The sequence below is a fragment of the Myotis lucifugus genome, unplaced genomic scaffold, assembly GCF_000147115.1.
Source record: "Myotis lucifugus unplaced genomic scaffold, Myoluc2.0 scaffold_8, whole genome shotgun sequence".
In the NCBI taxonomy this organism is placed as follows: domain Eukaryota; kingdom Metazoa; phylum Chordata; class Mammalia; order Chiroptera; family Vespertilionidae; genus Myotis; species Myotis lucifugus.
The window spans coordinates 6,525,187-6,550,823 of NW_005871056.1; the positions used below are offsets into that span (position 1 = coordinate 6,525,187).

Here is a 25,637-nt window from a genome sequence, read left to right on the forward strand (position 1 = left end):
TCTCCCTTCCCCCTGCCCTGGGAACCTAGAATTTGGAAATTTTATGTTGTCCATTACGGCCACATTCAAATGATTTGACAATCCGATTGGAAGAAGTTTATACTCCTCTTACTGGTATGAAAAGAAAGAACCTAATCAAGGCGATACTCGAGTGGTGTTAGGCCCAGGGGCTTCCTTATATTAAATGCAATGCATAAATCTGCATATGTGTATTTCTCTGAGGGAGAGAGTCTACAGTTTTCATCAGACGCCAGGATATCTGTGAGCCAAAACAAGATTAAGAACCACAACTTTAGGGACTGGAACTCTCCCAGAATGGTGTTCTGGAGAGAGATGAGATTGCAGGAGCTCAACTAAGTCCATTGAGGCTGAGTTTTAAAGTGAACAGTCATTAAAAGGTGAAGGAATGATCCGTAAGTGCACAGGGTTTCCTGTTGCAATTATGAAAATGTTCAAAAATCAATTGTGATGGTTGCCTAACTCTGACTGTAACACAAGTAAAAACTATTGCACACTTCTAATGGGAGAATTATATGGTATGTGAATTACAACTTAATTAAGATCTTACCAAAGAAAGACTCTGATGGGTAGCACTACCTACAAATCCAAGCTTACATTCAGAAATCATCACAGCACACGCAGCACAGGCTGTTCCAACATTTCCTATTTTCCACTCTCCGCTCACACTCCGGAGTGACGGTGGCAGCCATCTTTGGGGAGTTGGCGATCAAGCTCCGTATGAATGTGTTGTGGGTGGGGGTTCTGCACCCTGAGGTCACGTAGGGAGGGGCTTTGCCAGGGCCCACACTCTGCAAGGCTCCTCTCCCTCTAACAGAGCAGGGTCTTGGGTTGCCTGTGAGGGGAGCAGTTTCCAGGATTACCGAGGGTTCTGGCAGCCAAGCCCCTAATAACCAGCCAGGCCGAGCTTCTGGGCTAAGCATGTTGTACATAGGGGCTGCAGGAATGCTCAGCACTGACCTCAGTGGTGAGACGTGGACTGTTTACAGAACGTTTGAGAGAGGGTTATAGACCATTGATGGGAAATGTGGACAGTGGGGGCTGTGCCCTAAGACTGCTTGGCAAGTCCCCCAACATCTGCACAGGCATGGCTGGGCAAAATAAAGAAAGAGAAGCCAGGCGCGTGACGTGAGCCCACGCCTGTCTTCAGCTGTGGAAAATGGATCAGCGGTGAGGCTGGTTTGCCCAGAGCTTTCACAGAACAGCCATCCTGTAGGAGGCATCCGGTGTGGGTGAGCTCACTGCCCGTTCCCAGTGCTGTCCTGATGCCCATGGCACGGGCTTGGGGAAGCAATGGGGCCTCTAGGTAGGCTGTCTCTTGGATTTGTTTTACCTCAGATGAACAGCATAAACTAAAACCAGTCCCTGGACCTTCTTGCAATCTAGGAGACATGTCTCAGATCCTCAGCCTAAACTTATGTGGAGAGCGGCTACAGTGTTTGGACAGGTTCAAGCCTCGGACTAATGAGAGGGCACAGTCCTCTCATGGCCACGTGCAAGTCCCAACTTGGAGGGCAGAGCCCTCCCAGCACAATTATAGCCAAAAGCTATAGTTGTAAGCTTGAACCTATGGTCCGAACACGTGGCCCCACGTGCCTGAGTGATGTGGGCTTGATAGAGTTCAGGTGCATGTAATTGAGTAGATTAGAACAGTGTAAACATTTGACCACGCCTCATGGAATCTGGCTATAAAATAAAGACTTGGCTTGCGGGCGCCTTCACTGTCTCTCCATCGGAGAAGCAGCATCCCACCAAGACTCAGCTTTCATTCTCTTGTCTGTCTTTTCTCAATCCTTCACCGCCCCACTCAGGTTCACCCTTGGCCATGCTGGCGCGGCACAAACTTAAACGTAGGAGTGTCTTCTACCGGTTAATCTCTCAGCCATGATTGAGCATAGTCTTTGCTGCCAGCAGGAGCATGGACTGCAAATGTGCAGGTTCCTATGTATCCCCATAGTGAGCAGTGGCTGGGGCAGGAGTCCAGTGGCTTCCCTGGGGACATCCCTCCTGGTAGAGAGGCCCCTCAGCCCAGCATAGCACCCGGCAGCAGCCTGTTCATATGAATATGTGCTAGATTGTGGAAAAAGAATGGGAAAGTTCTAGACTGCTGGTAGGTTCAACCTGCCACCTTCGGCACGGGCTAACATTTGTAGACGAAGATCTCTTTATTTGGCTCCAAAAAGGTTTAACACTAACACATTTTTTTTAATAACACCAAGCAATTCCAGTATCTTCCCAGGCGAAGTCATTCCTTAAATCCACATTTCTCAAACTGTCTTCCAGAGATCCGAAATTTTTCAAAGTGTTAATAAGTGTTCCTTAGAAATATGCCAAAGCAGAATGGGAAAGGCTATGCATCGTAGCCCCAGGCCCACGGCCAAGTTGGAGCTGGGAGAGCTGCCTCTCTTCCTCCCACTGGCCAGATCCCTCCATCCCTCTCCCTGCTGGCCTCCCGGATTGCTTCCCAAGTCCCTGGGAGCTGGTGGTCTGAACTCTACATTCAAAACTTAGGGTTTGCCTTCCGTGTGCCAGCGACTTCTTTGGTGGAGCCTATGGATCCCTGAGAATAATGATTAAGTGCATAACAATGTTAAAAAGAAAACCAATTATATCGGCATTCAGTTATCAACACCTAAGAAAAACAAATTTGTGATATAATACGTGTCTCTATTAATTCATTAAATAACATGACCGAGCATCAGGTCTATCCCCTCCTATGCTTTGAAGCAAGGATGCATGAAAATAATATTTTGAGGTGTCTGCCACACTGTAATGAAATATGAAAAGATCTGATTTCCATGGGAAGAAAGCCCCAGGTCTGCCAGCACTGCTGTGGCTCATGGCCTAGAATCCTAATGGAATAAAAGCTCAAGTTCAGGGAGAGCTATTGAGAATAAGGATGTCAGTGTTTCCTATCCGAATTCACGGAGCCCTAAATTCTGTCTTTGGACCCCATAGTAGGGAGTCTGTGGACTCCAGGTTAAGAGGCCCTGAGCTTCCTTATGCTTTACCTCCTGTCTGGTCAGTCTGGTTGTCTGTGAACATTCACTTGTGTAGAGGGAGCAGTAATTGTGCTTAGAGTCACCTGTCACACTAAGAACTTAGTCTTTAAATGGATGGGACCGCAAACTGACTTTCACACATTCATGGCACACCTTTGGGCATCTTGGAGAACTAGTGCTGTACATTAGGCAAGTCAGAGCATTCCACCTGGGTTACTGGGGAGCCCTGGGGTCTTAGAAGCCCTTCACATTTGGGGCAGCTAGGCCAAGCCCAGGATGGCCAGAGCTTCTGGCTTGGGGCTCCTTGGAGGAAAGCCAGGTTTGGCTAAGCAACCCATAGTCTCTGTACAGTACAAACCCAATGAATGACACATGGCATCTTGGGCTTGCTGCATGTGACCAAGGGGAAGCTGGACCACTTGTCCATCTCCTTTGACATTGTGGACAATGGGCGGGGCCCCTGGCATATTGGAGGAGCTGGTGCTCTGCACTCAAGGGGAAGTTTGCAGTCCCAGTGCAGCTGCCTGGGGACAGTAAGGCAAGGGACAGATGGAGGGTGGTTGGTATAGGAAGGCCAGGTGGAGTTCCTATGGGTGCAACTCTAGATAGCATGTCCAAATCTATCACAAAATCAATGGTCTGAATCTTTCTGGAATCTCAACTCATGTATTTTGGACCCTTGGCCTAAAGATAAATACCACAAACAAGGCCAAAAGCATTCTCCAGCCATGGTCATTGAATCGTAGCTGTCTGCTGGCGTGCCCTGCTGCCTCTCACCCCAAGCCAGCTGCAGGGTAACTGATCCAATAAGAAATTCGTGTTTTGCATTATTTAACACTAGACCTGAAAATGTTTGATTGGATTTAAAATCTATTCATAATACTACCAGAAACTTCAACAGTAAATTTGCCAGTGTATGAAGAGGAATTACAATTAGAGTCTTTAAATACAATTTGTATTGATGTAATTTTGAAATTAATGTTGTAATGAAACTTACTACTTTGCAAAGTTTCTCATCACAGCAAACTAGGAAGAATTTAAAGACATTGTTAATTTAAAAACGTCGTGATCAGAAAGTGTGTGTAACAAATTCAAGCATAAATCCTGATATAAAAAGCTAAGGTCACGAAAGAAGGCTCAGAGTTTTCATTAAAGTTTCTTGAAAAGATCATATTGGAAGTTTCATATAAATCCAATGTCTTTCCTAATACTTGCATTTTATTTTTATCATCATAATTAAATACTGCAGAGAAAATGTAATGAAATTTGTTCCCTATGGACACCCTTAAATCCTCTTTCGGTTTCCCCCAGAGGGCTGTGCAAATACTATTGTCTATGCTTTTCGGGGGAGGGCCTCTTCTCAAATATTCAGCCATGAGGTGAGAGACCTTGTGGCGAGGACCTGAGAAGTTGTAGGCCAGCCCTTCCACCTCTTCCTTTCTGCCTCAGCTAAAATATTTCTGCAGTTAAAACCTCTTTTGATTAACGGTTAAACATATGTGGGTTACCCAGATGACAATTCATCCATTTATTAATTCATTCATCAAATGTTTAATCAAGCAAACCTCTGATCTTAGAAGACTGAGCTCCTGCTAATTCCCTGAAGATGCCACACAGACCCCAGATCCCTTCGCACTTCCAAAATCTCTGACAAGTGCATACGGCGGACACACCTGCGCTTTTAGCAATTTGCATTACCAATGCTCACAGTCAGCTCAGTGCCAGGGCCATGGGGCCCAGTGGAATGAGTCTGAGAGCGAAGAGGAATGCCTCAAAGCTGCCTAGCCACTCAGCAGCTGTCTGCCCTTGGGCGGTTCTTCCTGTGCAGAAAGTGGACTCTGATCCTCCCTCAGCAAGGCTGCTACCCGCCCAGGTGAGACGCTGAACGCTGAAGCGGGAAGAGAACCAAAAAGCTGTAGATGAGGCCTCAGCTTTCCCATCAGGCATGGAAGAGGGCAGCTGTGGGAAAGCACCCGCTCAGGGTCAGCAGCTGACCCGGCCTCGGGGCCTGGGAGACCATCAGAGGGGCAGGAAGGGGTCACTGGAGAGTGGAGTCAGTCTGTCCAAAGGTGGCCTGCAGCTTGGTTTTGTTTGGACGTTTTCACAGGCTTCTTGGGAGATGCTGGCCAGTCAGCTTGTAATGTGATTTCCTGATTGGCACTGATTACCCATTTGTACGCCATACGCGTCTATAGACGCAAGTGGCGGACCTTTTTTAATTAGATTCAAAATATCGTGACAGTTAACTGGTTAACTTTTTTTTTTTAAACATTGTGCAAGCTGAACAGCAAAGTTTGCAACCTCAGGCCACACCAGTGTTGGGATAATAAAGATGGGCCCATTACCACAGGCACGGTCCCCAGGAAAAGGCGTGGGGAGGGCGGCAGGAGGAGGCCACTTGCCTTATCTGCAGGGCTCCCAGGGCCACCGATGCCACAAGAGCTGGCCACGTGTGCGCTCCATCCTCCAGGGAGGAAGGGCTCATTTTGCAAAGAGTTTGACTTCTAGGAAGAGCAAAACCCATAAAACTTCTAGAAGAAAACAGGAGACAATCGTTGTGAGCCTGGATTAGGCAAAGACTCTTTTTTTTAAAAATGGTGGCATGGATCATCTCTTTCCTCTTGGGTTTAAGAAATGCCAACACCTCATATACGCTTCAAAGCTTACATCGAATGAAAGGTTTTTGAAAACTGCTTTGTGGCCCCTTCTAATGCCATACCCTTCCTTCTGTCTCCAGGAGCAAGCTCTCCTGGTGACAGCGCTGACGCTTCACAGCCATATTTTTGTGCGTGTTGTACACCTGCGCAGAGAATACATAGCACGGTTTCATGCATCGCGACTGTATTTATATGCACTAGAAACAATTAGATAACGAGCTTGAAATTGATACCATTTTCCACATCATAACTACACACCTGATAATACCTAGAAGTCTATCTAATAAAAGATATGCAAGACTCCACAGAAATCTGCACCTCACCGAGAGGAAGTAAGAACGGGCCCCCTCATTCTCCGAGGTGGGAGACGGGAGAGGGAGGATGGGGTTGGAATGGCATCAGATGTCCACACACTGCCTGACCCACCAATATTCATAACGTGGACATTATTGTGACCATGGAAATATCAGGATGCAGTGGATGATAATGAATGTGACTTCCACCATGGAGTTAGCATTTGTTTTGTTCTCTGCATACCTTTCACCAAATAGTCCCCCAAACTCCTTAATGTCACTACAAAATTCCCTCAATAAAGTCACCTGCATCAGGTGCCCAATTGATGGGTCCCCTTTTATTGTCTCCTAAGGCGGGCTTCCTGGGCGGGTCTGCCCTGCTCCTCTCTAGACGGGTTTGATCCTTCCTGCTGGCTGCACAGCCAGACACACCCCTATGGTCCTCCTAGGCTCCCTCTGTCTCTCATTTGGGTAGGATTCCCCAGTCCCAAGCGGACTCTGTTCTTGGTTTACACCCTCATTGGGTAGCACTCTCTGCCAGTGGAAGGGCTCATGGGAAGCTCTAACGCCTTTTATGTCCTCATCTTGAACATCACACACCCTCCTTTCTGCCACATTCTGTTTGCTAGGGAATCACCAAATACAGCTCCCACTTTAGGTGGATGGGAATTGCGAAGCGGGTAGGGGTATCAAAGAATTTGTGGGCATAACGTTCAAGCCCCACAGATGTCATCTGTAAGCAGAGGGGGTCCTAGGGGGTCCCGGTTCTTTCACTGGAGTCCTGCTCACAGAACCTGTGGGTCTTGTCTTGGGTTGCTCAGAGAGGACTCTTCCAGACTGTGCTTGGAGAGTATAAGCCAGGCCCAGGTTTGGGGTGCTAAGGTGGATAGAGGCTTGGGGTGGTCTCACCACTCAGTATGCAAGTTGTACATATTTTTAAACTCTTGTCTTTCTTCCGTGGCTTCAGATGTTGGCTTGCAGGCTTTCTTGAGTGGGAGGGTTTCCTCTCTCTGGGATCCCCTTCCCTATATCGAAGTTACAGCTGTTCTACCGGCTCCCAGACCCCAGACTAGAGCTGGGCTTTGTACAGATGGCTCAGGGCTTCCTGCTGGGTGGTCCCGGACTCTAATAGGTAAGATCACGAGCCAGTGGTCACATTGGCTCATTTGGACCCATTTAAGGCCATTACCCATGAGGGAAGGGCCTTTGGAACAGAGGTGTCCAATAAGGTAACAGCGGCTCGAGGAAAGGGGAGCTCCTGGTCTCCGGGAGGATTCCAGGAGAGGCAGGGTGGCCGGTGTTGGAAACAGGGTTTCTTCTTACAGAGCCTGAAATCAGTGACGTCCATGGTTCCATGAGGGGCCTGGGCCTTTGGATTCTTCAGGGAACAGTATCACCCTCATATGCGGTGACCACTGTGCTGTGTGTGTGTGTGGTGGGGGGGGGCGGTGACAGCCAGCCCTCCCTGAGCACTGGCTGTGTGCTGGGGACTGGCCTGTTCCCTGTGTGGGTGTTAGCGCATTCCATCCCCACAAGAAACTTACATGGCCAGGCTCTGAGTGTCATCCCCTTAGCTGCCAAGGAAGCCGAGACAGGCGGCGGCAGAGCTGGGGTAGCACTCCTCACGGTGTCCCATCCTGCTGTGTCCCCCAGGGTCTGAGCCCAGGCCCCCAGCCTCAGGACGGCCGGAGCTCTGTGAGGAGGCCTCCAGCTAGCTGCAGGGCTCCCCCGGTCCAAGCCATGTTTGGAGAAGGAAAGAGAGCCTTTGATTCCACAATCGTGGCTCCTGACTGCGCAGGACGGCTTTCAGCCAAACAGGGACCAGCGGCTGAGGGGTCATCTTTCCAGAAAGAAGCCCATTCGCCTCTTTTATTTTTCCTTTTTCCTTTTTATTGAATGAATTGGAGTGACACTGGTTAACAAAGTCATACTGATGTCAGGTGCACAATTCCACAACACGTCATCTGGACACTGTCCCCTGTGTTCACCACCCCACGTCGAGTCTCCGTCCATCACTGTTTATCCCCCCTCCCCCCCTCCTCCACCTCCCGCACCCCCAGTCGCTTCTTTTAAAAATGGTCTTTCAACACTCTCGCTGAGCTTTAAAAATGTCAAGCGAAGCTTTTACTGACAGCGGGCTTCCTCCCATGACCAGGTGACATCTTCTCCTTGTTGTGTTTCTCCTGGGAGAGGGGAAGGGGATCCAATGCCAATGAAATGGGTGCCCGCGCGTTCCTGGTGCCCACGCTCGCCCCAGACCCGTGGGCGGATGACCACAGAGGAGCTGGGGGTGGGGGACAGCCTCCAAATGCTCTGGCATCTCGGCTGCGCTTAATTTTTCATAACATCATAAAATGTTAAATTTCAGACCCTCTGGGTGTTCACATACATACAGATACATACACATCGCAAGGTGTTCACTGGGCAGTTTGCAATTCTGCGGTCATTTTGCTTTAAATAAACGTTTCCTCATTTTCCCTTATCACCGTTGTTTGTCCATATGGGAGCTGCCGGGGCCCCTCACTCCTGACATCTGGGCTGCATTCATGATGCTGCCCAATTGTTCCTGGTCACTCACGGAGTGGCTGCCCGCTGCCCTCGCTCCACCAGCCTGTCCACAGAACTCCCTGCCCCCCTAGAGGGGGGCGCCTGGGTCCCCCACACCCACGGTGAGATGATGGCTGATTCCTTGTGTCAGGGAGGCAGTCAGCCGTCCCTTTGATGAAAACAAAGGATGCCAGCAAGCCCTGAAGGCAGAGGCTCCCTGGGAAGAAGGGCGCTCCTCCCATCGATCCGTTGCCCTGATTGCACGCATGCCCAGCCAGGTGGCCATTTCTTTCTTCCTGGAAACAAACATTCCCCACAGGGCCCCGCTTACACTGCGTTAGTTAGCGGGGATGAAGGAGGAAATAACTACGTATTTAGCGGTTGTAACTCAACAGTCTTTTCGGTCAACAGCCCATTTGGTCAACAGCCCATGTAAATAAATCTGAAATGACAAATTGATGTTCACTTCAGATTTACTGATCACTTATTCTAAAGGCAAGGCATTGTTTGATCATGGAGATGAAATAGCAAAGGAGGTTGGCTCAGGTTCGCTCCTCTTGGAGCAAAAGGTCTGTGCACTTGTGTGCTAAGGTGGGTACGTGGAGTGGCACCTCCTGGAGCCCAGAGGTGGTCAGGGGGCCTCCAGTGCATCCTTGAACTCACGGTTTGGTAGTTGAGTGGCTGTCAGTCAGTGGGCTAGGTTGCTGGGAAGCCAGTGCTCGCCCACGGATCGGAATCACCTCCTTTGGTATTGTGGTCTTAGCCAGAATTGGCTGCCTTTAAGTCAGGATTGGCAAATGCATGGCATACCTCACCCTTCAATCGAGGGGCTGTGGCTCCCTAGCTAATCACAGCACTCCTTCCTGCAGAGCTCGATGTGACCTCAGAATCCTTCTTAACCCCGTGCTCCGGGCAACAGTGGCCAAACATCTGGAGAGCTGGTGTCAGGTGAGGCATGAAACACTTGGCAGGCCCTGTCCAGGTTTCCTTCTCATTCTCAAACCCTCCCGAAGCAGCTTTGCCACCCGGAAGTGCCCAGAACCTCGAGGCTCGTTGTCTCTGACACCTCACCCTGCAGGCGTTCCCTGCAGGACCAGCCTGAGGACAGCCTTGCTCAAGAACCCAGCTCTGACTGTTCCCTGGAGCACTGTTTTCTAACAGCAACTCTCCTGGAGACAGTCCCACATCGGGTGGGAAATGTTTATGCATTTTGCTCTTAAATAATCAAAGATTTGCTATTCCACAGCTCTTTGCTAAGATAGCGTGTTCTCCTGGGACTCAGGAGCTTTCTCAGGAAGGTTTATTTGTTGGGCTCCGTTTGGGTGGGTGTGGGTGGGACCAGCAGATGCCCTCGGCTCGATCTGTGTGCTTTCCAACAGGAGCACCCAGCTGAAGGTATAGGATCTCATTTAAACGGGGCTGAGGGTGGGGGAAATCTGGGCAGGACCCCTAACTAGATTGAGAAAAGGAAATGCCATAAAAGTATTCATGGCCCCAGGGAGTCCCTGAGCGTCCTCTGCCACCCACCTTCCTGTGGGTACCATGACTTACAAGGTGTAGCTTGCTCACCTTCAGGGCTGCGCCGCTGCACCCTGCCCCAGGTCCCCACCTGGCCGTGGTGCTCAGAGCCATCCTACGCACTGTTGCCTGAGAGTGAGGACTGCAGCGCCTGGCCTCGGAGCCCCCCAAGACGGAGGGGGTTCTGGGATGTTTCCTGCCTCCCGATTAAGAGCAGTTTTTGTTTGAAGACCCACCTTTCCCATCAGTGCCTGAGGCAAATTATGCCTTCTCCATAGGTGGGTGGCCAACTTCTTCTGGAAGGCTTTCATGGAAACCTTGTCTTAACACGACCCAATAGTCCTGGTGTTCACATAAGAGGGGGAGCCATGGGCAGGTAGGTGGAGGGTTCCTGCCATCATAGGAAGCAGTCACCATCGTGTAACGGAGAGATGAGGAGGGCTTGAATTACGGCAAAGGCCGTGCAATGGAGTGGACGTGGAATTACTAGTAGAAGAGTAGGTCAGATATGAGCCACAGCCAGCAGACCAGATTTCACCATTGGGCGGGGGTGGGGGTAGGGGGGGGTGGGGAAGCGGGATGAAGGAGTCACTAGTGGCCACCAGCAGTTTAACTTCGGTACCTGGGGGATGGGGAGGCATTTGCTGCCTTGGGGGCCCAGGGGGAGTTAAGAAAAGTGACTTTGGTTCAGTATCTTCTGACTCTGGGATGCCTGTGAGACATCTGAGAGAGGACGTCTCAGCTGCCGCCTGACTTTTCATTTTCTTTCGTTCTGCTTGCAAAATCAGAGAGAAGCAACATAGTGGCAGGGGCTGTTGCTTCCCCTTTGCTCTGAGGCCGGGTTCTCTCCAGCCCCTTGCCCTCAGGCGAGAGAGAAGCCAGCAGCACCGTCTGCTGGGGGCTGCAGGGCCGGCTCTCAACGCAGCGGGGCCCTTCAGATGTTCCGCAACTGACAATCCCAGGTCTACCGCCTGCCGGCACCTGTTCTCTGAGACAGGGCATCACAGGCTCTTCCGACTGGAAGGGACGTTAGAGGTCACCATTCCAGCCTCGGGTTGGCGTTTTCAGAGCGTTCTAATAATTCGGGAGTTCCTCCGTTTAGTCACGCGAAGACTGTTTCTTCTGACTCCGCTGAACATGCTGGTAGAGGCAGGGTCCCCCCGCGGGCCTCCTTCCTAAGGAGGCGCATGTGGGACTCCTGTTCGTGGATCTCGCAGCGAGGGCCACGACCCGGCGGTTTGGGAAAACACGTTCTTTGTGTCCTTCACCGCACAGCTACGAGAATGGTCTCCATGGTTACGGCCGCTTCCTAGAGGTGTCTATAGATTTTCATTTGCTATATTTCCCTAAATGTCTAATTTATGAATAATCTGTTTAGAAAGCCTGCTGGAAAGTTTCTGCATGTATATGACTATCAAGAAATATATATTTATATATTCAAATAAAAAAATACGGCGAGAGGCATTTTGGGTAGAGACTTTTTTTCTCTCCCACTAAAAACAGAAATTCGGACTGACTTAAAAAATTTCAAGTTAAACAAGATTCAATGAAAGAAACACTGCCTTCATGTTCTTCAAAGGCATGTGAGCCAGAGAGGGGCGGGAGCTAACCTAATTATGTTTTCTTTAATGTGAAGTAGCTATTTGCCTGACATGCCGTTTGCATCTCACCACCACATTCAAATGGCTGGGACATTGATTTTCCCCCTCCCATCCCTCGGGCTTCCTTTGAACATGAAAGTGTTTCTTCCTCTGTGTGTGTGTGTGTTTTCCCTTCTCGTGAGAGCAGTGATAAGAATGGATCGATAATTACATTGTTGGATAAAAATGAATATAAATTTTATTGAAAAACAACACCAGCAACAATGTGGGAAAAGCATACTCAACAGCCACCGGCCCACACAACTCGATGCACGCATAATGAAGAGTCATCACGTCGGAAAGATGTCCAACTAGTCATTCCAAAGGAAAAGAAATGACAGGCCTCAGGTCACCTGACGGGACACACCGCTGGCCCTGTGCTGGCTGCAGGCGGTCAGGGGGGACCGGATTGGAGACAGCCTGGTCCTCGCCGTTAGCGTGGCTTCTAACACGTTTCCACGTCCCACGCCCTTTGAGAAGAGGATTTCACAGACTCTCTCGGCAACTTGTCCCTCCTGCTTAACAACAGGAAACAGTTCTTTATGTCTAGCCTAAATCCTTCATGCTCCAGTTCATCTATTTATTTCCCTTTAATCTCAGCAGGCTGTGTGTGGAGTCTGTCCTGGTGGGACAATGTAACGTATGGGGAACTCACAAGGATCAGAATCAGACTGAAAACGGAGCCCAGCTGTGCCGGAGCCGCTTCCCAAACAAGCTGAAAAGAAGTTAATTGCCTTCGCGGGTGTAGCCCATTTGCTCCTGCTCCCTCCCCTCCCTCCCTCCCCAACCCAGAACCCACCGCACCTTTCCGCCTGCAGCCTGAGGGCTGGCCATCCGGGACTTGCCAGCCAAAGCTCTCTGAGTTTGATCGGCTTCGGTCCTTCAATGGCATAGCAATGAGTGTGGTCAAAGCTGTCCCATCCTGTCCCACGTGCAGTGTTTCTGTTTCGGGGATTTCCCCCGAATCCTATTATAGTCCGTGTCTTCTCGCCAGGCAGTCCCCCAGGCTCGCTTCACAGCTTGTGCGTGGCAAAAGTGTGCTCGGTGTGCACACGAGAAAGCACTGAGAAGCCACGAGAGAGCACCAAGTGAATTTAACACAAACATCTCAGCAGCACTTAACAAATTCTGCGGAAAAACCCTGGCGAGAGGGTCAGCCTCGCGGAGGTGTGCAGCGACGACAGTTCTGCACGTTGGGCACCAGGGGGCGCCCGTGCCATTCCACCGGCCGCGGGGACTCAAAGCCGGGGAAACAAAGACGGGGATTTGAATAAAAGACTTCAAAAAATGCAACCCCAAATTCCAGCCTGAGCAGCATGCGTGTAAAAATTCATGAATATGGGATTTCATTTCATGTATTTTTACTTCGGTGGAAAAGAAATGCAGGTGATTTTCTGGCTGTGTCGACAGCTGTCTTTACAACGGGGGTGCCTGGTTAAATGAGGAGGGAAGGGCACGCGGAAGCCCCGCAGGCACTTTGAGAGGCTGGGCCTCCGTCTCTGGACAGCTCCAGTTTTGCTGGGTGGCATCCTCTGCATGGACCAGAATATATTGATTAGGTGTATTGCTTTTAAAGAGATGCGTGTCTTTCTCGGCAGGAGGCGGCCCGCTCTGGGTCCAGTGAATGACAGGAGTCATGGAAGGCACTTATTATTTTGATGAAACAGCACATTCCTTTCAGCCCATAAAATCAAAGGTGTGAGAAAAGGCTGTTTTGAGGGTGTAAGCACTCCCCTTGCTTCCCTGTGGTGGAGCACAGCGGTTCCTTCTCCCGGGCCTTTGTGTGTTCTCCAGGCGAGTGACATGGTGCTGAATGCCTGGGTGGCAGAGCCTGCCAGAAGGCACTGGACGCAGGCCAGGGTCGCTCAGCCCCCCCGTGGGGGTACTCCCCTCGTGTCCCAGGGCCGCCAGCCTGGTGGGGGATGACGGAACTTCAGACAGGTCTGGGTGAGGAGGCTGCTGCCACCCACCCTGAGCTCTGGGATGAGGGGCAGGGCCCCCTTTGTTTCCTCTGTAGCCCCAGCATGTAGCACAGTGCCTGGTGCTTATTAAATACCCCCACAAACATGGGTGGAATACTACACTAATGTGAGGATGAAGGCAGAGGAGGCTGAGGGTCCCTGGCTGACCCTGGCTGTAGCTGAGCCTGGGGGCAGTTGGAGCAGCAGTGGGGGGAGGAAGTGCTGGGCAGTGCTGGCTCTCAGGGGTGGGGGCGCTGAGATAGGCAGAGGCCACAGAGCTGGAGAAGCCAGGAGGTCAGCAGGGGCCACCTGGAGAGTCTCTGTGTGTCGGATGGTGTTGCATCAGCCATGCAGGGCATTCTCCATCCTTCTCTCTCCCCTGCCCCTGCAGGAGCCGGCCTTTCCACTGTTGCCATGGCAACGCCTGCCAGAGGTGCTGCTGAGGGCCAGCTGGACAGTCTCGGACCTGAGTAAGCAAGAGACTCCAAACTGTTCCCATGGAAGGTGGGATCCCGAGGGTCTCTCTTGTCAGAGAAAGGGAGGGAGATGGGATAGGGATGAGCACAAAAACTGCTCCCAGGGCAGGCTGAGGCCCCCCCAGCTGTGGCTTTGCTGGCGGGGACTTCTGGGGCCTGCAGAGCCCTAGTATCTGGGAGCCTCCTTGGCATTGCAGGGTTGCACTCCTCCCTCGCCTGGCCTCCCGCCCAGGTCTGTGTTTAGGGTTATCCACAAGGCTCCCCAGGGGCCTGCAGGCCTCTTGAGGCTCCCTGTGCAGGGTGCAGGCTCAGAGAGGGCCTGGAAGGGCACCCCCAACTGATCCAAGGGTCTGGCAGGCTCCTCTGGGAGCACAGAGCCGGAGGTCTCGGCCCTCGCTTCAGCACTGAGCTGTGGATGTCAGAGTTGCCTTTGGCAAAGATCTGCCAGGATACCCAAGAGTGGGCACTGGCTTCTCTCTGTTTCAGTCTCATCACATCTCTGTTGCTACATTTCCAGTGTACACAGGGGTGGTGGGGGCCACCAGCCTCCAGCCAGTTGGGGGAGCTCCCATCCTCTTCACACCTTTCCCCCCTGGGCTCTCGAAAAGCAAGAAGCACCTAATGAAGAGGCAGCAGGAATTCGGAAGATGGTCAGGTCTGGGGAACAAATGATAGTCCGACCTGGGATCCAGGAGTGAGTGAGAAACACTGTGACGCTACTGGGAAGGGGATTGAAGGTGACTCAGCCTTGCAAATCACGTCCCTCTGGGGCCCAACAGAGCATGAATTCTCTCCCCAGCACGTGAAGAGCTCCCAGCCTGGCCAACACCCCTGCTTCCCCACATCAGCCCTACAACAACGACAACAGCATGAACACGAGAAGGGGCACTGGGCAGTGGTGTACAGTTTACAATACCGTGGATTTACATAGCACCTTTTTCTTCTAAGCGGCCTTTGCCTCTGTCCCCTCGGCCATCGCCACCACTGAGCGAAGCCCTCAGAACACAAACATCACAGCTCCGGCAGGCAGCAGGGCGGGGAGGCGGAGGCAGAGGCCTGGGAGTGATTCCATGCAGACTCAGTGGTGTCCGGGGCTCTCTGCACTTCCCTGGGGCCCTCCCTGGCGGGGTAACAGGGCCCGGGCCCTCACTGGTCGTTCACTTTATATTTCAGGATGTAGGAATAGAAGTTGTGGTTGGCGTTCTCCAGCACCATGACGTAGACTTCCTGGCAGCCGGCCGTGCTGCAGCTGCCCTCCCAGTAGCCCTCGCTGTTCAGGGTCAGGGGCCACGTGTCCTGCCCCTTCACCAGGGCTTTGGCGACACCGTGCAGCTTCAACTTGAAGGGGACGTTGCGGTTGGCGGGAAGCACACCCGACAGAGGCTCCAGCAGCTCGTTGTCCTGCCCCCAGTTACCAAAGCTCTCGGGGAACATGGGCCAGTTCACCTTGGTGTTGGAACAGCACAGGAGATAATTGAAGACAAAGGCATAGTTGCCCGGCTCCTGCCTCTTCTTGACGAAGATCTTGAGGGCAAACTTGCCAGCGCGGGGCAGCTGGACTTTCAGCTCTGTCCGCTTCTCCCGGTGCAGCTGGAAGATGTAGCGCCGCTGCGTCTCCTCGGTGATGGGGCCGTCGTCCCCGTGCAGGGAAGCCAGGACGCTGATGCCCTCCTCCACGCCGAAGCTGACGGAGCAGCGCCCGTCGCTGGTGTGGATGATGGGGTCAGGGTGGGAGGGCTTCCGGATGCCCATCTGCTCCGAGAACCAGCTGGGGCCCACGGGCTGGTGCAGCTCCGACGGCAGCCGCACCCCCACGTCCACGTAGTTACACTTGAGCGTGTACTCCAGCACGGAGCTGTAGATGTCGGAGTTGCCTTTGGCAAAGATCTGCAGCTTGTGGGTGCCCATGGTGGGAGGGTAGACATCCAGCTTCATCCCGTTCTGCTGGAGTCTCAGCAGCCCGTGCTCCTGCTTGCCATTGAGCATGAACATGAACAGGGTCGGGGCACAGCTCTCCACGGTGATTGTGGCCTTCCCGTTCACTGTGGAGGGAAAGCCAAGGCCGGGTGAGATGCGTTCAGCCTGTGATGATGTGCTGGTAAATGGTTAACAGCTGGCTCTCTGGATGCAAAACCCTGACTTGTAGTGTTTGCCCCTTTCCGTGGTGTAAATACTTTCACCATGATTGATTTTAAGTGTCCAATGTGATGTCCCCAAACATGACATAAGCCAACTGCAGCACACCCCGGGGAGGGTCCCCCTAACTGCTTTAGGTGGTTCTCTTTGAGGGAGTTGAAAGCTGGGGTCTCAAGAAAACAATCGGCCCCCAGCTGTCTGTGCTCTCCGCACTCATCTGATTCACCTTATGAAAGCTGCATGGAGGCCCAGCCTGATTCCAGAGCAGGGAGGGGCCCAGGAGTGAGGAGGGCCCGGGCCCTGGCTGCAGAGCCACCCTGGACCATCTCCTCCCAGTCCTGAGCCTTGCTTTCACACCGCTCCCTCCAGCATCTGCTTATTACAGTGACAACAGCTGTCACGTCAACACATCACCTTAAAAATGGTTTGGAATGGCTTCACTCCTGCGGACTGTGCTCAAAGGGTGGGGCTGCTTCCTTGCTCCACCCGCCTCTGCCTCATGCTTCCTCATGGGCGTGTCCTAGCCATGTTTGTGGAGTGAAGATCCAGTGGGTGCACGGGCGGGTCTTTGGCCTCAGCCCTCCCTCTGCCTCTCCCCTTACCCTCTCAGGTACTGCCAACTCCTCACCCACCTTACACCCCCAAACCCCTCCCCACGGCAGGTCCCCTCTACTCGTTTGGCTCTGAAATCTGGCCTTTGTCTCCATTCTCCAAAGTCTTCAGTGGCCTTCTTGGAGAACCCAGGCTGCAGGCCACACCCTTTCCTCCCCTTGGGCCGCCACCCTCTCCAGCTTGGCCCCTCTTTCCATTCCTCTGACTGCCGACTGCTATCATTCCTTCCCTTTCCATTGCACTAACTGTGGGGTTCTTTGTGCTTTCTGCTGTTTTCTTTTTCTACACTCTTTGTCTACGGCCTTCAGAACCTATGGGACACCTGTCTCAAGATCACCTCCCAAGAAAGTGACCAAGAACAATAAAGGGTTGCAACCCTCTCCCTTCACTTCCTCTTCTAAGTCAGCTCAGTGGGCAGAGTTATCTCAGCCCTTAACTGCTCATGGCCCCATCCTGTTCCACCTAACATCTGAGTTGGTTGTGAGGTGCCCCTGCAATTCACGTTTGATGTGTGGGACACCCGCCGGGGCCTGCACACGGCAGCCTGAGGGCTCCTGTGAAAATATCCCCCCTGCCTCTCCTGGGCTCACTTCTGCGGTCACCATCCAACAGCAGACCATTGCCCAGGCCTGGCCAGCGCCAGGGGCCTCCCCCTCAGGGCCACAGGGCATTCTCTCACATCCTCCAGGGCACTGCCCTTGACCCCCAGGACCCTCTCACCTGTTCTTCCCCTCCACAGCATCCCCCAAACCTGGGTAAGACCTGACTGCCAAGGAGCCTTCCGGACCCCCCAGATGAGGCTGAGCATCCTGAAGGCCCCTCTCCCGCCCTGCCTCCCTTTCAGGAACGTAGCACTGCTGTCATGAATTTGTCTTATTTTAAAAAATATTTTTATTGATTTCAGAGAGGAAGGGAGAGACAGAGGGAGATAGAAATATCACTGACAAGAGGAACTCATTGATCAGCTGCCTCCTGCACGCCCCCTACCTCAGATCAAGCCTGCAACCCGGGCAGGTGCCCTGACCAGGAATGGAAATGATAGTGGAGAAGAGCACGTAAGAAGAATAGAGCCACAGTTGTTTAAGAATGATTCACCTTGCGAGCTACAGATAAGAAGGTTTCTTACAGACCTGAGGAAACTGGAGGATGTGTGGCAAGAAGAAAACAGCTGTAAAAAGATAAGAGACACCTGGGGCCCTCGAGTTTGCCTCAGGAATGCTGACCATTCTCTGTCCCAGGAAATGGCAAGCTGTTTAAATACTACTGAAAATTAACTACCTTGTTATTGGACTTCAAGATCCTGGAAGAAGACACACAGACACACAGACCCCGGGCCCTGCAGCCATGTCCTCCCCTCCCCATCACCATCCCCCTTGCATGCAGCCTTTCTTCCTTATTCCTATACTAGAGGCCCGATGCACAAAATTCGTGCAAGAGTAGGCCTTCCTTCCCCCGGCTGCCGGCACCAGCTTCCCTCTGGCACCTGGGACCTGGGCTTCCCTCTAGCCACCAGCAGGAACCCAGGACCCAGACTTCCCTCGCAACCCCAGCTTTGTCTGGAAGGTCGTCCGGAAGGACGTCCAGTCTAATTAGCATATTAAGCTTTTGTTATTATAGATAATCAGCCAGCTCCTAGGAGGTGGGAGAGCAGATTTTCGCGGATGACCTGCTGCTTCCCCTAGTGTCGGCGTATGTGAGCGTTACTGGAATAAATGCTCACATAGGAATCAACTCTGTCTCTGCTTAATTGGCTCAGGTAGTAACAGGCAGCCCGGACCCATGGATTGTCAGGTTTCAGAACTGTGACCTCCTGGTTCATAGGTCAACATGCAACCACTGAGCCACACTGGCCAGGCATGAATTCATTTTGTGTAATGTCTGTCCTCCCTGCTGGGTGGGGGTGCTGTGGCCAAGGGGCCCTCCTTTCCTGCTTGTCCCAGTGCCACCCAGAGGTTTCTTGGCAAAAGTGAGTGTTATGGCTGGGGACACACAAATAAAGGGCTGGGGCCACCTGGGGACGTAGGAGCCCATGTCCCTTTCTCCTCCCTTCCCCTTCATGGCCCTCCCCAGCTCTCTGCTCTCAGTGGCTTGCCACCCCACTGTCCTGTGTCCTCTTCCTGTCCTGCTTGTGCACCCCGGTTTCCCTCTTCTGCTTCCTCCCCACCCCCTCTCTTAACTAGCTCCAACCCAGAGGCATTCTTTAAATATGCATCTCGAATATGGAATCACATTGCAGATTACTATCTAAGAAGGCAGCCCGTGCTGACATTTCTTGCAAAGGCGCAGTCAGCTCGGTGGCACTAGTTAGATGTTGGTGTGCCTGGTGCATTCGTCCCTGTGGCTCCTCAGACGACAGGCTCCCCACCTGAGGAGACCCTGGCAGCCCAGGCCATCCTGCCTCATCGCAGGCGAGTGGCCTCCCGCTGTTATTTCTGTAGCAGGAGCCCCCAGGTGTTTGAGTTTTAAAAAGTAAGCCGGATTCAGCCTGGTTAAGGAAACCCTTGTGAGGCAGAGGGACAAGGCAGCTGGAACTAACACAGCTGCCCCCATCCCCTGGCAGTGGGCCCACCCACAGGCCACCCTGTGTGTGCGACCACTGGTGTGAGCTCAAGCCTTCGGTCCTGAGAGCACACAGGCCCCCTGGGATTGGAGAGGGAGGGCCCTGCAGGCCGTCCTTCGTTGAGGTGGAGGGGAGCACTGACCGGCTGTGTGAACCCTGTGGTGTGTCTAGCCATGTGCCCAGCCCAGGACCAGGCACCAGGGCCTTGGAGATGCATAAGACATAGTCCTCTGGAGAGAGTCCTGCGAGGCCCACGACCACAGTTTTGGATCCCTGGAGGTGGCCCCCATATGCCTCATAAAGTGCAGATGATGCCGCCGTGGGGACGTGGAGAGCAAATGTCACACAGGCCAGCCATGGGGACAGCTCAGCTTGGGGTCCTGCACTGCCCAGCCCAGCCCCAGGGGAGCCAGCTGGAAAAGGCTGGGTCCTGTCCCGGGAGGAGGGAGGTGGAGCAGAGGTCAGCAGAGCCAGCAGCATCCCGGGCACGGAGGAGGCTGCGCTGCCCTCTGGAGCCTGGCCTGGGTCTCCAGTCTCAGGCTTCTGGGGCTTGAGCTCAGAGGTTCCCAGAACATGTCCGTCCCCGGGTCCCAGGATGCCTGCTCTGCTCCAGCTCCCAAGACCCAGCTCAGTGGCCACCTCCCTAAGAAAGCCTCTCCCCACCCTGGGTCCTGGGAGACCCCTGCCACTCCGGGCTTCTGGTTAGACCACTGACACACAGAAACTGACCAGCTGGGCCAGCCGTGCTCTCTGCCAGGAGTTTGGGAGGAGAATACAGCAGGGCAGTCAACTTCAACTGGGAGGGGGTGCAGCCAGGGCTGAGCTGTCCCTGCTGCTGGGAGCTGAGCGAGGCTCAGCCAGCGTGGGGGGACTCAGCCCTTGGGTAGGAAAGCCCGCAGGCTCCCTCCATGCCCCCATCTTGGTACATCCTGGTGTGAGGAGGCTTCTGTCCCTGCACGTGTGACCAATGGCTTGACAGCTTTGGCTGCCTCAGTGCCCACCCCCCACCCCCCGAATGCCCCCACACATACAGCTTACACCGAGCTCACGGGCCTGGAAGGACAGTCCCATGGGGGCCCGGGTGCCAGGAGGCACTGAGCAGGCTGCCTTGTCCCTGCTGCGGGCGCACCGGCCACCTGCCCGGGGTTACCTGTTCGGATCACAGGAGTCTCCGGGTGGGCACTCAGCATCCCCTTGTTGTAGAACTCACTCTTGTGATACATGTTGTTCTCGAACTGCCTCAGGGACTGCGGGGGTTTCAGCAGCTGCCAGTTCTTGTTGTCTGGGAAGTGGTCCTCGATGAACAGAGCGGGATGCGTCAGGAAGTAGAACTCATTGTAGCTGGAGCGGAGGGGAAGCTGGTCAGCAGCCGCATGGGGTGCGCAGGGGGAGGCGGGGCCTTCCAGGGGGGTCTGCGGGGCCTGCTTTGGGCTAACACACCCCCAGGAGGGGGCCTGCCTGCTCCCCAAATGGGAAGAGGCACCACCGCCAATCCTGACATGGGCGCTGGAGACGACCCCTCAGGGTCTGCTTCTCGAAACAGGAGCCAAGGCAGGATGTGAGTCCCCGTCTAAAAGGCCACAACCCACAGCTGTGCCTGGGAGAAGGGCCCCCTGTTCTCAGAGCCAGAGACTTGAAGGGAACAAAAGGCATGGCCTGCGCACCAGGCGCCAGGCAGTGGAGGGGAGGGGGCTGGGACGGAAAGTGCTCAGGGGGGCCGGCTCCATCACCCCCTGGTCTCCTTGCCTGAGCAGCTGCGCGGGGAGGAGGCCTTCTGCAGTGTCTAGGGACGACCCCATGTGGCTCTCTGGGGGTCAGCGATGGGCACCAAGAAGAGAATGGGGAGACTCATCTGAGATGGGGAGGCTCTACTTGGCCCAAAGCGAGCAGTGCCCGGAGCTGACAGAGGTGAGGAGGCATGTGAATGCACAGGTCCTGCATGTGTGTGTGTGTGTGTGTGTGTGTATGCACACGTGGGCGCACGTGCAAGATCTTGCACTTGTCCTGTATGCGGGGCTGTCAAGATTTAAACTGAAAACATCAGTGAGAGAGACAACGCTCATTTCTCTGATGGATCTGAGCTGCTGATGGACATCACAATCCACAATGAATGTCAGGGCCTTCGCTTAAGGCCAGGGTTGGCCAGAGCCTGCACTCAGTGTGGCTCAAGGACCCTGCACACCATCAGCACCCCTTCCTGCATTCAGCCCAGAGAGGAGGAGACCGACCTGGTGTCTAGGGAGCAGCAGGAGAGGGTGCGGGTATCTGCATCATGATACAGTCAATGGCCCAGGGAACCCATGGGGAGTTAAAGAAGGTTCCCAGCCCCGCCTTTCCTCATATGTGGCCCGCGGGCAAAGGCTGGAGGCTTTTAGCTCTCGGGTGGAGGGAGTAATAGGGAGCCAGAGGAGTTCTGCCTTGTGCACCCCGTCAGTTCTGGGCCCTTATAATTGGTCTGGAGCTGGCTCACTTTGGGGCTCGAGGGAAGGTGGCGCAGCCAGCAGCAGGCGGAGGCCTCCCTGGCCCTCCTTCCCTCCGGCCGCCTCCTTCATCCTTGGCTCTCCCCGTATCCACCTACCAGGGTGGAGACTGGTACTCACAGGAAGGTGAACTTGGAGGTGGTGGTGTCCACCAGGCCACTGCCCCAGGTGCTGTCCAGCAGGTGCCACCTCCCTTCCAGGTACACGGCGTTCCAGGCGTGGTCAAACTCCCCCGAGAAGCTCTGCCCTGTCTGGTAGCCGAAGCCCTTGGAGTAGCCGGGCACCGTCATGCACTGCACTCCAGCGATTCTGGGGGCGACAGCGGGTCTGAGAGGCGGCTCCTGCTGGGCTGTCCCCCGCCACCCAAGTCTGACTGTCAGTGGCCCCAGGCCTCCAGTGTTTCTGCTGTCCCGGAGGCCCTCTGCGTCTCTCTTTCCTTACCTCTCACAGAGCCACACACTTACAGCCTGTGGGCTGTTACCTCCAGAGCAGGGGCCTGGACAGTCCTGCTGGTCAAGACTGGCTGTCCTCTGGCTGCCTGCTCCTCCCTCCAGACTAAATGTCTCTCCCAGAGCCTGCCTGGGTGCTCACCACAGTGAGAACCACCTCAAGGACACGGAACCAGGGACATGGTGGCCTTCTTGAACCAGAGCAGCTCTAAACGCCTGTACGACTGCGGGGCGGGGTCTAGCTGACACGGTGGGGTGTCAGGGAGGTGTGCTGGAAGCCGGGGTGCAGAAGAAAGCTCCGCCTGCTCAAGGTCCCCTTTGTGGGGACCCCTGGAGTGGGCAGCCTGAGTGTCCAGCCCTGACTCCAGGATCGTTCTGGTCCAACTGACAGGCCACAGCATGCATTAAGGTCATGACTGCTGTGGCCACAGGTTTGAAGTCCCCCACAGTTGTCCTTGGGGACGTAGAACGCTGATGGGTCTTTCCAAGCTCTTGGGCCCCTTTGGTAGAGCAGCCCCCGGCGCTCACAACTGAGCTGCTGACACTTTCTGGGGCCTGGACAGTGGGGCCTGGGTGCTGGCCACGTCTGGGAACCTCGGTGATCACTGGAAGCTCCAGTGTGGGTGTCTATAGCTGAAGTCCTGAGGCCCAGATCTGAGTGTTGGGGACCACCCCAAGGCCAAGCCAGAACCGGAGAGTCCTGGGATGGTTGGCAGCCTTCCTCTTCAGTACCCCAGCCCCCCAAATGGCAGCCGAGGGGGTGGACTGCTAGTCTGACTGGGGGGCACCTGTGCTAGCCCTCTGGGGCTTTTGTGTGAATTAGAAAACGTTGCCTCTTCTTTGAGACACTGTCCTTTCGCTTGTGGAAATCGGGCATAATAAATCCACAAATCCACGCTACCCGTGGGTGCATGTGGCCCCTCAGATGGGCTCCTTGGAGCACACAGGCTGCCCACAGCGCTGACCTGGTGACCTGACTCTGCACTCCGGGGGTCACCAGGCCTGGTTCAGGGGGGACGCTCTGGTGACGGGGTCCATCCATGGACCAGGCCCACAGCCTCAGTTGCTCTAAGCAAAAGTGCCATGGGGCCTCTCAGGTCCTGGGGTGAAACGGCCACACACTCACCATGGGAATGGGGGAAAATTTCCCTATAAAAATGAATGTTTAATGAACGCTTAGCAGAATGCTGGATTAAGTGTTACTTATCTATAACTACATATCATTTGTTGAGAGTGAGAAGCGAGGTGAGGAGCCTGCAGGTGACCACATTCCACCTGCAGGGTGCTTCACCTGCACGGGATGAGTCCTGCCCCCCGCCCTCCCAACACAGGGCACAGGCCGCTCTGCTGGGGCTCTTGATGGGCTTGGCTGTCCCGCAGCCCCCACTTCTGCTGCAACCTCACAGGGAACAGACCAGCTGGGCCCTGTCGGAGGATTTTGGGAGCACGTGGGGGACGGGGGCAGAAAGCAAGAGACACTGGGTCCTGATGTTTAGATTTCCTGCTGGTAAAGATCAAAACCGACTCTCAGAGCAGCAGGGCGGCTCAGAGGTTGGAGGCCCAGGAGGCAGGGCTGGGAGGGCCCATAGGAAGGGAGAGGGCAGCATGCACACCTGCAGAGCCCCTGCCTCACCTCGCTGCAGAGGAGGGACCTGCAGGGCCGCGGGGTCCAGGGGGCTTGTTCCCAGGATGAGGAGATCTGAACAGTTCATAGTTTTAGAGCAAACTGCCAACAAGAGGGGAGGTCAAAGCAAGGCCAGAGGGGTGGGAAGGAGGTCTGGGTGGGGGTTGGGCCTCTACTGGAGGGCTCCACATTCTCCGAGAGGGGGGAGGAGGAGAAATGCTGTGAAGAACATTTAGTGAGGTAAGGAATGCTCCTGAAGCAGTGCTAATTGACAGGAGCCCATAAAACTCTGCCCTCAGCACATTGTGTGTGAGAATGTGTGTGAGTGCGGGTGTGAGTGAGTGTGTGCCCACATTCATGGAGGATGAGAGACAGAGGGGGAGGGCAGAGAGAGAAACAGTGCAAAAGTCCCCTGGGATTCTGGGGGATTTAAATTTTCTTCTTTGAACTTCTCTATATTTTCTAAATTTTCAGCAGTGATTATGTGTTACTTTTGGAATTGGAAAAAATGCATACATCCTACTTGAAATTACTTTCTTCAGTGAGTTATTTTCCTTTCTTGCCCAGATGTCTGTGCATATCGATTCTGAGTACATGTGGAGGGAGAAGGGAGCCGGCCTGTTCGCAGGGAGAGGCACTGAGTGGAGCTGCCCCTCGTACACCTGCCCGCGGATGCTCATCCGCTCAGAGCCACCTGGACACCTAGCATCAGGAAGGGAGGAGGCTCCACAGTGAAATGGAGCTGGTGCTGATGCGGGCAGCATGGCCGGTTCAAACTCGGCCTGAGGGTCCTCCTAGGTGATGCCGTGTCCCTGGGCTGTGTGCCATCGGGGACCCTCCCATGGAGCAGATGGAGTGGGGGTAAGATTTGAGAACCTGCCCAGGCTTGGGGTGCTCCAGACTGGAGTGGGCGGTCACTGGGCTGAGTCAGGAGACCCTAGCTCTACCCCCAGCTCCCATGGTCACCTCCAGTGTGACCTTGCCAGGCTTATCACAGCAAAAAGAAAAGCTGGCATTCAATGATCTCTGACAGGCCGAGGAGAAGATGGGAGGGCCGTGGGGAATGCCCGGGGCAGAGTAAAGATGAAAAAGGAAACTCAGCTCTAAGCTTATGCCATGCTTGACTATGATATGAGGGTATTTTATTACCTGGCAGCAATGTGCCAGATGATTTGGACAAAGCAGTCCTCATGTAAAGCATTATTGTTCATATTCCATGATTCTCGTGCCAAATTGTGGAACTAGTGATTCCAGCTGCTGGTAGCTAGTCAGGATGACCCATGGCCATTTCATGCCATCAAGAGATTGCTGATGCATACACTCTGGGCCAAGCACTGCACCAGGCACCAGGGAATTACTATCATATATATCATATCATATCATATCATATCATATCATATCCTACAATATAGTAAAATGTAATATTCCAAACATTAAGCTCACTGGCTGCCCTGGAAGTGCTCATAGTTGGAAGTTGGAAGGGGGCAGGTAGGTGAACCGACACTGAAATGCTAGTGATAAACAAAGCCCCGGGACACCAAAGGAGTAGGGATTGCTGTATGGAGCTGGCAGGGTTTTAACATTGGCGATAATGAGAAACCCCCTAAGAGTCCATCCCTTCCGCATAGACCGCCTAAACCATCCGAGGAGATCTGGTTACTACT

General features: G+C 53.7%; 1 protein-coding gene across 1 annotated transcript in view; it reads right to left on the reverse strand.

Annotated features, from left to right (window-relative positions):
- Positions 1 to 15,258: 15,258 nt before the first annotated feature.
- The window catches only part of KY (kyphoscoliosis peptidase), a 42,687-nt gene continuing 32,308 nt past the window's right edge, over positions 15,259 to 25,637 (reverse strand). The window contains 3 exon segments of the mRNA XM_014451407.2: positions 15,259 to 16,154; positions 20,571 to 20,761; positions 22,021 to 22,209. Coding sequence (XP_014306893.1) covers positions 15,259 to 16,154; positions 20,571 to 20,761; positions 22,021 to 22,209 — 1,276 coding nt within the window.